Source organism: Pseudorca crassidens, chromosome 2 (assembly GCF_039906515.1).
Source record: "Pseudorca crassidens isolate mPseCra1 chromosome 2, mPseCra1.hap1, whole genome shotgun sequence".
In the NCBI taxonomy this organism is placed as follows: Eukaryota; Metazoa; Chordata; class Mammalia; order Artiodactyla; family Delphinidae; genus Pseudorca; species Pseudorca crassidens.
In genome coordinates, this window is record NC_090297.1 from 30,404,430 (window position 1) to 30,418,200 (window position 13,771).

Consider the following 13,771-nt stretch of genomic DNA (forward strand, 5'->3'; position numbering starts at 1 on the left):
TAATGTCTCCAGAATCACTATGAGGGTAAGACGTACAGAATTTACACTGCTTCAGGCCATCCAGATATAATCATCTCCTATAAATAACTCAACTAATAATACATATTAATAATAATAGAAATTTGTAGTAGAAAGAAACTATTAGATGAAACATTAAAAGACTTCCCTGGTGGCACAGTGGTTAAGAATCCACCTGCCAATGCAGAGGACACAGGTTCAATCCCTGGTCTGGGAAGATCCCACATGCCGTGGAGCAACTAAGCCCATGCGCCACAACTACTGAGACTGCATGCCACAACTACTGAAGCCCGCGCACCCTAGAGCCTGTGCACCACAACTACTGAAGCCTGCACACTCTAGGGGCTGTGTGCCGCAACTACTGAGGCCCGCACGCCTAGAGCCCATGCTCCGCAACAAGAGAAGCCACCGCACCGCAACAAAGAGTAGCCCCTGCTCACTGCAACTAGAGAAAGCCCGCTCGCAGCAATGAAGACCCAACACAGCCAAAAAACAAAGAAACATTAAAGTTAGAAATGTTAGAAGGCTACCTGTCAAAGAAATAGCTTCAAGTCTACTATATAATCTATGTAAGTGAGAAATCTAACAAGATAACCTTTCCAGCAAAGGAGTTAAATATAAATAGATCAATTAATACACATTGTAAAGAGCTTAATATCCCTATACAAGGATAAGCACTGATGACTGGGGTAAAAAAGAGCCCACATTTGCTGCCAAAATTTTGATAACTGGGGAAATGGTCTAAGTCTATTACAATAGAACAAACAAGCTATCAGGTAATGGGAATTTCGAAAAGAAAATGGGAGTGATCGATAAGGTTACAATACAATATTGAGTTTATGTGGCTCAAATAACACAAATTAAAATATACACAAAACTGGCAGAAATGCAAGAGACAAAGCTTAATTACAACTGGAAATGTAAACATGTCTTTATCAGAATTCAAAAGAAATAGATGTAAGTATGAAATTAAAAACCTGAAAACTGCAGGAAATTTAAACAGCCTACAGGTGGAGAGACATACTTCCTTTCAGGTATACACAAGTATTTAACAAATCACTGACTATATACTTGGACACAAAGATAAAATACATTCTAAAGGCAGAAATTCTGTAACTTACTGCATGGACCAAGAAAAAAAAAAAAAGAAACAATGAAAGAATCAGTGCTTTTAAAAATAATTACTGAATTATTCTTTAAAACTCAGAAACAACCTCTTTAATAAATAAAGCTCTAAATATAACATATCAATAATGGATATTTCCAATGGATTCCTAACAGAATGATGACTAGTTCTAAATGCCTGTATTAGAAAGAATAAAGAACAAAAACAAGAAAGTTCTTGACTAACCAAAGCAATTTTGAGAAATAAAAATAGTGCTAGAGGTATCACACTCCCTGACTTCTGACTATACTATAAAGCTACAGTAATCAAAACAGTATGGTAGTGGCACAAAAACAGACACCTAGATCAATGGAACAGAATACAGAGCCCAAAACAAACCCATACACTTACGGTCAATTAACCTATGACAAAGGAGGCAAGAATATACAGTGGGGAAAAGATAGTCCCTTCAATAAGTGATGCTGGGGGACTTCCCTGGTGGTCCAGTGTCTAAGACTCCATGCTCCCAATGCACGGGGCCTGGGTTCAATCCTTGGTCAGGGAACTAGATCCCACATGCCGCAACTAAGAGTTCAAATTCTGCAACTAAAGATCCCGCATGCCTCAATGAAGACCTGGTGCAGCCAAATAAATAAATAAATATGTATCTTTTAAAAAGTGGTGCTGGGCTTCCCTGGTGGTGCAGTGGTTGAGAGTCCGCCTGCCGATGCAGGGGACATGGGTTTGTGCCCCAGTCCAGGAGGATCCCACATGCCGCGGAGCAGCTAGGCCCGTGAGCCATGGCCACTAAGCCTGCGTGTCCGGAGCCTGCGCTCCGCAACGGGAGAGGCCGCGGGGGTGAGAGGCCCGCGTACCGCCAAAAAAAAAAAAAAAAGTGGTGCTAGGAAAACTGGACAGCTACATGTAAAACAACAAAATGAGAACATTTTCTCACATCACATACAAAAATAAACTCAAAATGGATTAAAGACCTAAATGTAAGACCAGAAACCATAAAACTCATAAAAGAAAACAGACACAGAACACTGTATGACATAAATTGTAGCAAAATTTTTTTTGATCTGTCTCCTAAGGCAAAGAAAACAAAAGCAAAATAAATTAAACTTAAAAGCTTTTGCACAGCAAAGGAAATCATTAACAAAATGAAAAGACAACCTACTGAATGGGAGAAAATATTTGCAAATGATATGACTGATAAGGGATTAATATTCAAACTATGTAAACAGCTCATACAACTCAACAGCAAAAAAACAAACAACCTGGTTAAAAAATGGGCAGAAGATCTGAATGGACATTTTTCCAAAGAAGACATACAGATGGCTAACAGGCACATGAAAAGATACTTAACATCACTAATCATCAGAGAAATGCAAATCAAAACCACAATGAAACATCACACCTGTCAGGACAGCTGTCATCAAAAGGCCAGATAACAGATGTTCACAAGGATACGGAAAAAGGGAACCCTTATACTGTTAGTGGGAATGTAAATTGGTGCAGCCACTATGGAAAACAGTATGGAGGTTCCTCAAAAAACTAAAAACAGGGCTTCCCTGGTGGCGCATTGGTTGAGAGTCCACCTGCCAATGCAGGGGGCACGGGTTCGCGCCCCGGTCCAGAAAGATCACACATGCCGCGGAGCGGGTAGGCCCATGAGCCATGGCCGCTGAGCTTGTGCGTCCAGAGCCTGTTCTCTGCAACAGGAGAGGCCACAACAGTGAGAGGCCCGCGTACCGCCAAAAAAAAAACAAAAACAAAAACTAAAAACAGAAGTACCGCATGATCCAGCAATTCCACTCCTAGGTATGTATCAGAAGAAAACAAAAATACTAATTCAAAAAGATACATGCACTCCCAACATTCATAGCAGCATTATTTACAATAGCCAAGATATGGAAGCAACCTAAGTGTCCATCAACAAATGAATGAATAAAGAAGATGTGGTGTATGTATACAATGGAATACTACTCAGCCATAAAAAAGGATGAAATTTTGCCATTTGCAACAACATGGATGGACCTGGAGGGTATTATGCTTAGTGAAATAAGTCAGACAGAGAAAGACAAGTACTGTATGTTATCCCTTACATGTGGAATCTAAAAAATAAAACAAAACAAGTGAAGATACTAAAACAAACAGATTCACAGATATTGAGAACTAGTGGTTACCAATGGGGAGAGGCAAGGGTCGGGGAGGCAATATAAGGATAGGGAATTAGAGATACAAACTACAATGTATAAAATAAATAAGCTACAAGGACATATTGTACAACACAGAGAATATAGCCAATATTTTATAACTTTTTTTTTTTTTGCACAGCTTGTGGGATCTGTGGGATCTTAGTTCCCCAAAACAGGGACCAAAGCCGGGCCCTCAGCAGTGAAAGCATGGAGCCCTAACCAATGGACCACCAGGGAATTCCCCAATATTTTATAACTTTAAATGGAGCATAATCTATAAAAATTTTGAGTGACTATATTATTCATCTGAAACTAATATCAACTATACCTTGAAAAAAGAATAAATTCTTGATTATAGACTTAAAAAAAGCACAAAGAAACAAGATTGAAGAAAATAATAGTAAAAAGGAAATAGTAATGGGGTGGTGGTGGTGGGATGAATTGGGAGATTGGGATTGACATATATACACTGATATGTATAAAATAGATAACTAATAAGAACGTGCTGTATAAAAAAATAAATAAAATTCAAGTCAAAAAAAAGAGGAAACAGTAAAACTCAGAATAAAAATATTGGGTTTCCTACTTTAAAAATATTGAGTTTCATAATAAATCAAGGAATTGTATTGGCTATTAACTAAAGAATCTTCTCAGAGTGGTCCCCTTGTATGAAGAAGTAATCTCTATTTAAAGTTTCAAATGACAGAAGAGAATGTAGCATGTAATCCCATTGATTTTATGACAAAAATATGGTTTTGATCACTAAATCTGACAAGTGTCTGAAAGGAAAACAAAAAGCACATCTTTTATTTATGAATGTAAAAACAAAACTTCTAAAAAGAATCCTCACAGGGTAAATAACTGCATTAGGAACTTCCCTGGTGGCCCAGTGGTTAAGAACCCACCTCCCAATGTAGGGGACGTGGGTTTGATCCCTGGTTGGGAAACTAAGATCCCACATGCCGCGAGGCAACTAAGCCTGCACAGTCTAGAGCCCACACACCACAACTACTGAGCCCGTGTGCCGCAACTAACACCCGATGCATCTAAAGAAAGAAAGAAAGAAAGAAAGAAAGAAAGAATGGGCACAAGTCTAATACAAATACTTCACTAAAGAAGATGCACAGGGCTTCCCTGGTGGCGCAGTGGTTGAGAATCTGTCTGCCAATGCAGGGGACACGGGTTCGAGCCCTGGTCTGGAAAGAGCCCACATTCCACGGAGCAACTAGGCCCGTGAGCCACAACTACTGAGCCTGCGCGTTTGGAGTCTGTGCTCCGCAATAAGAGAGGCCGCGATAGTGAGAGGCCTGCGCACCGCGATGAAGAGTGGCCCCCGCTTGCCGCAACTAGAGAAAGCCCTCGCACAGAAACGAAGACCCAACACAGCCAAAAATAAATAAATTAATTAAAAAAAAAAGAAGATGCACAGATGGGGATTTCCCTGGCGATCCTGCATGGTGTGCAGTGTGGCCAAAACAAAAACAAAACAAAAAAAAACTGCATTAAAAGAATATCTACCACCCAGTATGAAATAATTCAGGAATGCTGTTTTATTCAAGGCCTGATAAAAGAAAAAGTAGTAAAAATGTTGTCATCTTTCTTTTGAGGAATGTGGTAATAAAATCATAAGCCAGTTTTAAAATTAGTGTAGCTGCATCACCATGGTCCTTTAAAACAGCATCCAGGGAAGGACGACTTATTACCTGCTTCTATTTAACATAAGACTTGGGGGCAATGCTTAGGAAAAATAAATACATGGAACAAAATTAATTAAAACATCCCCTTTGTTTTTGTAGTTGGCATGATTGTAAGCCTAAAATAATGTAAATAGTTCAATTACAAGGCATCAGAAGTAATAAATTAACTCAGGCAATTTGCAGGACATAAGGAAATATACACAAGGGACCTCCTTGGTGGTCCAGTGGCTAAGACTCTGCACTCCCAATGCAGGGGGTCCGGGTTTGATTCCTGGTAAGGGAACTAGATCCTGCATGCTGCAACTAAGATCTGGCGCAGCCAAATAAATAAAATAAGTATTGAAAAGAAGGGGGAGGGGGAGGGGAGGGGGGAGAGGGAGAGGGAGAGGGGGAGGGGGAGGGGGAGGGGGAGGGGGAGGGGGAGGGGGAGGGGGAGGGGGGGAGGGGGGGGAGGGGGAGGGGAGGGGGAGGGGAGGGGGAGGGGAGGGGGAGGGGGAGGGAGAGGGAGAGGGAGAGGGAGAGGGACTTCCCTGGCGGCGCAGTGGATAAGAATCCGCCTGCCAATGCAGGGTACACGGGTTGAGCCCTGGTCTGGGAAGATCCCACATGCCACAGAGCAACTAAACCTGTGTGCCACAACTACTGAGCCTGCGTTCTAGAGCCCGCAAGCCACAACTACTGAGCCCGCGTGCTGCAACTACTGAAGTCCGTGCACCTAGAGCCCGTGCTCCACAAGAGAAGCCACCACGAGGAGAAGCCTGCACACCACAACGAAGAGTAGCCCCTGCTCACTGCAACTAGAGAAAGCCTGCACGCAGCAATGAAGACCCAACGCAGCCAAAAATAAATAAAATAAATATATTTTTTTAAAAAAAGAGAAAATACACACAAAAATGAACAGTGATCTATTTACTAGTTATATGCAGCTAGAAAATACATCTAAAAATGAGACTGCATTCAAAATGCAGCATTATGATTCTATGACATTTCATTATTATTTTAATTTCCTCCCAACAGAGTAAAGGGTAAAAAATGAAGAGGCTAACTGGATAATCTGATAACAAGATACATTTAAATTCTGATTAGAGGAACTGTATATCTCGACTTGTAAATGAATAAAGAGACAAAACAGCAAGGTCTTCCCTGGTGGCTCGGTGGTTAGGAATCCGCCTGCCAATGGAGGGGACATGGGTTCAAGCCCTGGTCCGGGAAGATCTCACACGCCACGGAGCAACTAAGCCCGTGCGCCACAACTACTGAGCCTGTGCTCTAGAGCCCGCGAGCCACAGCTACTGAGCCCGCATGCCACAACTACTGAAGCCCGCGCGCCTACAGCCCGTGCTCCGTAACAAGAGAACCCACCGCAATGAGAAGCGTGTGCACGGCAACGAAGAGTAGCCCCCACTCACTGCAACTAGAGAAAGCCGCGCACAGCAATGATGACCCAATGCACCCAAAAATAAATAAATAAAATAAATTTAAATTTTAAAAAAGTATTAAAACAAAACCAAAAAAAAAACAGCAAGGAGGAGTCTCAAAGCTGACTCACACAAAATACTCAATGAAAGAGTCCCCAGAGTCCACAGGTTAAATCAGGGATCAGGGAGCTCTTTAGAAGGTCATTTCTACTTGGCTCTGCCATGGAGGATTTGAACCACCCCAGAGCTGGGAGCCAAAGGAGTTAGCTGAACAGGCAGTGGAGCAGTGTGATATGCACACCTGACAGGGAGTGCCTGAAATTTAACAAAGCAGAGTGGTAAAATTACTTTCTTCACAGTCTAACCCACGAACGGTGAAAACATGACAGAGAAGAGATAAACTAGAAAGAAAATAAGAAGGCTGTGAGAAAGATGGCAAAAGCTACCACTGCCAGGCAAACAGGAAGCCTGACTGAGGTCCCTGGGTGCTTCAACAACACACTCCTGGACACACGCTGCACTTGGCTTTTTCTCCAAGACGTATTTTGCTGCCGTGTTGCTGGGTATCTGCCCTGTCACCTCAGAAATAAGTTTACTGAGACCATTTCTACTTTTTCCTTCATATCTGCAGTTAACATAGTAAAATCAATTCAAAAAATATACATAAACCCATTCACTCAAAATCTTGCATACAGGGGAGTTCACAGACCCCAGTTAAAAGCCGTTTTAGGGAATTCCCTGGCAGTACAGTGGTTAGGACTCCGAGCTCTCACTGCTGAGGGCCCAGGTTCAATCCCTGGTCGGGGAACTAAAATCCCACAAGCCGCACGGCACGGCTGAGGGGGGAGAAAACAAAAAGCTGTATTATAGTCAGCACAGAGCTCTTCTCAAGGGAGAAGAATCAGTACTACTGGCTAATTCATCCCCTCAAAAATCAGTGAATGTGTGTAGGACTGTAGTAGTTTGTACATATCCACAACCTGCTGCCCTTGGGCCTGGACACACCAGGGTTATCGGGACAGTGAACTGTAGGTCTAACCTCGGGAACAATAAAGCTTACTTACAGGAGACGGCGTCTTCAATCTGTGTCACGTTAGCAAAGTGGGCGGTGTTTGGGATGCCCAAACACCTCATGCCATGAGCATGACGCCATTCCTGGGAGAAGCAAGAGGACAATGTGAAACGGGATGACTGAACACTGAGCATTAACTCCATTCTACTCGTAAGCCCTACCCTGACCCTTTGCAAAAGGCTCCACCTAAAGGCAGCGCTCCTTTTGTGGCTCTTGTTTGTAGACAGCTGGCTGTGACTGACAAGAGGCTGTTACTTCAAAGCAGCACTGCACTGTTTGCCTCACTGGGCTGGTTTATAAAAAACCTAGATCCAGACAAAACCTGTGTCAAGACCACAACTCACCAGTCACCTCCCAAGCAACCCCCCCACCAGCATGAGTAAGCGTTACTGCTGGCTCGTCAGCATCATCTTTGGAAGTAAAGGAGAAGACTGTTTATCAGATATAGGCAAGGGTACGAAAGAGACCAGTAAGAGACGCTGATGCAATTACAGTTCTGGCTCAGGGACCGCAAATGGCATGGGCCCTGGATGCCAATTCTAATTCGCTGGAGGTGGTGTTGAGAGAGATTCAGACAGTACTCAGGAGCTTGGCGGAAAAGACCCCAGGATCAGTTAGATCTGTCTGAGGGACAGAGAGAGGAGTTCATATAAATTCGCCATCCTTGGCTACATCTAGCAAGTCTTCCATTCTGTAAAATTTCCTTCCAAGTACAAAGAATTGAAGGCAGAAACAAAACAAGGGTGAATTCACTTACTGGAGTACCACCCAGATAATGCTTTCTCTCAAGAATAGCTTGATAAATGTCATCCTCTTCGTTTCTTTTTTTCAAGAGGCAAAGGCCCATTTAAGACCCAAAGAAGGAGGCGGTCAGCCCTTTCTTTGGTCCTGAGTACTAGCAACAGGATAGAGAAATGACCAAGGAGTCAGAAAGGCAAAACGAAAAATAAAGAGCAAGCAAGAGAAAACAGAAATGAGGTTCAAACAGCAGAGTGGTGGGCTGCCTCCAGAAACCATCTCAGGTACTACCCAAGGCTGGCACTGGTGCCAGAGGCCAAATGCCACATGCTGGACTTTAGATCCACTCCTTCTCTGATTCTCTTAGGCTCTGGGCACTAGTGATCCGCTCAGGCTGCTCCTATCCTCTTCTCTAAAAGACTCATGTTTCATGCTTCAACGTCCAGGAGAAATGGCTCTGAATTCCTTACAGCAAAATGCCGCTGGAAGGCCTTGGGACCTCGGTAGGTGTAGTTTCCACAGATCTCACAGTTATAGTTGATATTCAGGCCATGAAGCTTATACAACCAGTAAGGAATGGGCTAAAAGAAATCAGATAAAAAACAGTATTAGACTAGTGTCTGCATCTGCTTCCAAAATGGGATATGAGGGAAAGATGGTAGTGTTGGGACTGACTTTGCCATCCCAGCCAAGGGGCAGGTTTTTGGGGTTGTAGATGATTTCGTTCTCCTCGTCTTCACTTTCGCTCTCGCTGATCTGCTCTTCCTCCTCCTCCTCTCGCTCTTCTCCGGTTCTTGCCTGCTTGCGCTGTACATTTTCATGAGTGAGATGTCGCTGTTCCTAAGTCAAGCCCATAAATGAAAAGGGAAGTCAAAGAATAGTGCAGGACAAGAAGGGAAATTTCCTATTCTGCTATAACCCTTGCTGACCCCTCACTTCCAAGGATTAGGTTTTCTTCCTTGTCGAACAAAGAGAAAGTCTTGTCTTCAAATCAGAATTCCTCATCGGCAGAGGAATAATTCTCCCCTGATCTTAAAGGAAAAAGTCAAAGGTTTTATAAAGCACTTGCCTAAGTTACTCGTCTGAGCCCACGAACTATCACAGAACAACAGAGAACAGTCTCTTCTCTTCTGTCTCTAAAATATCTCCTGAACCGGTCCTTCCTTCTCCTTCCCACTGTTATCGTCCTCACCAAGATGACAACCTTCTAACTTGCCCTGAGTCTCTCCTCATTCCAGTCTAGCTTCCACGTTGTTCCCAGATTTTTCTGCTCAAAAAAACCAATCTAATGGTACACTTTGCTTAAAGAACAAGGTTCCAATTTCCAACATAACTTTTCAAATTTCTCTGACCACTCCCCCTCCCTTACAAGGCACACCCATATACACTGGTTTCCTCATTATTTCCTTTCATCGTATTTTACCTTCTTGCTTGCTGTTTCCTCTACCTGGAACATTTTTATCTCCCTCTTTCTACTTAGAACACTCAATCTCAAGGTATTACAGCATGTGTCACATTATACTGCAGTTATTTGTAGCCCTCAGCCACAAAGTGGGCTTTTCGAGGGCAAGAGGCTGTGTCATATTCACTACTGTATCCAAAGATCTAGCATAATGTCTGGAAACCAACAGGTGCCAATAAATGGTGAAATAATGGTAAAAATAACATCAGTACATAACAAGAGCAACATCTAGAAACCATTTTTGGCTGGCACTGGCTGGAATTCCAAAGACAAGAGTGCCACCTCCTGGCAGGGAAAGCAAAATGCTCTCAAAGGAGGGAGAAGTAGTGGGCACACCTGTGTCAGGGGCACAAATCTGCCTCTCAGTCTTCTTCAGAGGACTGGCAACACAGACTGCTGCCCACCCTAGCACAGCGCAGGTTTACTGTGGAGAATATGAGCGCCCCCAGTATCCAATGTCTGGCTAGCCTCCTCTTATCAAAAGCAGTTGTAATAGAAGGAAACAAAAAGATGAATCTTAGTTTTATAAGCTATTACATAAGTGGTCCTCAAACAAGGGCAGAATGAAAACGTCCATGGCAACTGACAGAGACACGCAGACCAGCTATCTGAGCCGGAGCCACCTGCTCGCTCAAAGCACCATGTGAGCACTTGTAGAGGCAAAGGCTCAGAGTGGTTGAAAACTACACAAAGCAGACAACCAGAAAGGCCGGTCCCCCGCAGGACTCCCAGAGACACTGACCACCTTCTCTGGATGAGTGGTGCCCTTTCCTCCACCTTCTCTTCCCTGAAAGAGTCATTTCCTCCCACTTGTCCCTTCTTTCTCTCCGAGATGAGCATCGTGGTCAGGTTAGGCCTTTTTCTACCCGCAACCCCCACTTTAGCTTCTTCTTGAAAGAATATTCAGAAAGGAGCAGCTCACAGCCAGCTCTGTACCACTAACCTCCCGGCCCTAAGAAGTTTCACACAATCTTGTGAACACGTAAGGAATGCCTTTTCAGAATAAGTCACATCTGAAAAGCTACTCTTATCTGCCTTTTGGGTCACCCCTGGGTATACTCCAGAGCTCAGGCAAAGAATCTGGATACTAAGGGGAGTCTATTCTCTCTGCCTAGCCTCATGGGATTGGGCAACCTTGGGAATATCACCTAACAACAGACACCTAAGAACAGAACAGCACCTCAATAAAGGGCCAAGTACCCTGGGAGAACCCAATTTTCTGCTGAAGTAGTTTGATATGTATCTTTCCTCTTGCAATCCTAAAAAAAAAAAATCCTACAAATTCATATTTCTCTTACTTCCCCATCTTGTAGCATTTACAGCCCTCAGCAGAGTCAGTTACTCACCCCAAGAATCTCTACATATTCGTAGATCTGGGCTTCTAGGAAAGCAATGTCTTTGTTCCTCTCAGTGTCTCTGAAAATAAGAAAGAAACTGTATCACTCAAGGGTTCTTTTACCCAATGCCCTGTTCCGTATATCTGGGAACATTTATTCCATGGGTGCATTAAAAATTACAAGCATGTGAGAAATACCACGTTGTGAAAGCAAATGCTCTGTTCAGCTCAGCACTCGCTGATAGAAGTACTGAGGTTATTTCTTAGAATGCATGGAAGCTTCCCCTTTGACCTCATTCTAGAAGGTGAAAGACATATCCAGGTATTTAAATTTCCATGATTATAACATACAAAGGAAATGTGGTACAGAAGAGCAAGCTCTGGAACCAGCAGACTTGGGCCCAAATCCTGACCTTGCTCCTTAGTAACTGTGAGATAACAGACACACTCCATAACTTTTCTAAGTCCTTATCTGCAAAAAATCAGGATAACTTTTTGGGATTGTTTTGAGAATTAGGAAAACCACATTTAAGAAACACCCTGTACAGGGCTTCCCTCGTGGTGCAGTGGTTAAGAATCCACCTGTCAACACGGGGACACGGGTTCGAGCCCTGGTTCGGGAAGATCCCACATGCTGCGGAGCAGCTAAGCCCGTGTGCCACAACTACTGAGCCTGCGCTCTAGAGCCAGCGAGCCACAACTACTGAGCCCGCAGGCCTAGAGCCCGTACTCTGCAACAAGAGAAGCCACCGCGATGAGAAGCCTGCGCACTGCAACGAAGAGTAGCCCCCGCTCACGGCAACTAGAGAAAGCCCGCGAGCAGCAACAAAGGACGAACGCAGCCAAAAATAAATAAAAATAAAACAAATTTATTAAAAAAAAAACCTGTACAAACTGTCATTAGTAAAAATGTACTTAGAAAAATAGTTTTGAACCTACTTAGTTTCTATAAGCTACAGAGGTAACAAAAGGTACCCAGGGCACAGTTTCAACTTTACAGACATCACCCACTCTCAGTCAGCTGAGTACAGACTGTCTTTGGTTTATAATAACAATGAGAGCACGCTCTGCCATTAGCAGAGAGAAAGAGCTGACTGGCTCTCAATGGATCAATAGTGGTGATAAAACAGGCTTTAAAATTTCTGTTGTGGTAAGAATTCTGCATGGGAATAAAAACTTTAAAGTGTCAGCAGAGGTGCGGCCCCAGCCACTCACCGCTTGGTGCCCTTTGACTTGGGATTTTTGGCAAACAGAGAGGTGTCGAGCGACTCCAGGGACTTTCCTTTGGTGCTGAATAGCCTCTGGGCTCGCTCTTCTAGGGTCCTAAGGAGACACAAGGGGCAAAGGAATTCAGGACTACTTTATAGGCCTGCTTATCTTTGCAGTGGGGGGTGACAGAACAAGGGAATCAGAGCCACTTAGAAGATGAAACACCCAGTAAATGAGACAGTTCTGATAGAAAAACCAGCCTCTTACCCGCCACACTTCAGGCCTAAAGCTAAGAGTGCAGATTTCAATCTGTCCAGACCCAGGGAGGCCAACTCCTGTATGAAAGAGACAAGTTACAATTTTATATAAATAGACTTGGAGAAACAACAAATGCTGAAACTTCATCTTTGCAGGCTGGGGTGTGGGTGTTCCTAAAGCTGTGGCAAGACCACACATTCCACAGCCAATCTCCTAGCAGTACGCCCCAACTCTCCAAAGAGGCCTTGGGGGGTTAAGTTCATACATAACCATACTGGTAGTGTTCCATTACCTCCACTACAGCTTAAGATGGTTAGAATTTTTAGTTTATAGTTTTCAAAGAAGTTGGATACACTTTTTATTCTTTTTATCTTTCTACATTCTTTGTAGATGCTTGGACCCAAGAACTTATGTCTTATAAGTTTATCACATTAAAAACAGGAGACTGAGTGATCCCTCTGAGGAGTGAACAGGCAAGACCAGCACAGTGGATAAAGAAAACATACCTCCCAGGAGGAGAATGCAGAGAGGTCAAGATGGGCTCCGGCATGGGTCAGGGCACTGCTTGTCTCTTTCTGGAAAGAACAATATGATGTTTATTAATACCCAGGTTTAGAATGAAGGCAAGGGAGTCATCTAAAGTACAGGCACACCTCAGAGACATTGCAGGTTTAGTTCTAGACCATCACAGTAAAACGAGTATCACAATAAAGCAAGTCTTTTTTAGCTTCCCAGTGCATATAAAAGCTATGTTTATACTATACTGTAGTCTATTAAGTACACAATAGCATTATGTCTAAAAAAACAATGTGCATGCCTTAGTTAAAAAATACTTTATTGTCGGGGCTTCCCTGGTGGCGCAGTGGTTGAGAGCCCACCTGCCAATGCAGGGGACGTGGGTTCGAGCCCTGGTCCGGGAAGATCCCACATGCCACGTAGCAGCTGGGTCGTGCACCACAGCTGCTGAGCCTGTGCTCTGGAGCCTGTGAGCCACAGTGCTGAGCCCACATGCCACAACTGTGGAAGCCCGCGTGCCTGGAGCCTGTGCTCCAGAACAAGAGAGGCCACCGCAATAAGAAGCCCGCGCACCACAACGAAGAGCAGCCTCTGCTTGCTGCAACTAAAGAAAGCCTGCGAGCAGCAATGAAGACCCAGTGCAGCCAAAAATAAAATAAATAAAGCAAATAAATTTATTTTTAAAAAAAACTTTATTGCTAAAAAATGCTAACCGCCACCTGAGGCTTCAGTGAGTTTTGG

At 43.6% G+C, this 13,771-nt stretch overlaps 1 protein-coding gene across 1 annotated transcript in view; it reads right to left on the bottom strand.

Moving 5' to 3' along the window:
* SF3A3 (splicing factor 3a subunit 3) overlaps positions 1-13,771 on the bottom strand; it is a 29,226-nt gene that overhangs the window by 6,438 nt on the left and 9,017 nt on the right. Inside the window, exons 9-15 of the mRNA XM_067725561.1 lie at positions 13,021-13,089; positions 12,524-12,591; positions 12,263-12,370; positions 11,058-11,127; positions 8,925-9,089; positions 8,720-8,830; positions 7,504-7,594 (exon numbers count right to left, since the gene is read on the bottom strand). Coding sequence (XP_067581662.1) covers positions 7,504-7,594; positions 8,720-8,830; positions 8,925-9,089; positions 11,058-11,127; positions 12,263-12,370; positions 12,524-12,591; positions 13,021-13,089 — 682 coding nt within the window. The remainder of the gene's footprint in view (positions 1-7,503; positions 7,595-8,719; positions 8,831-8,924; positions 9,090-11,057; positions 11,128-12,262; positions 12,371-12,523; positions 12,592-13,020; positions 13,090-13,771) is intronic.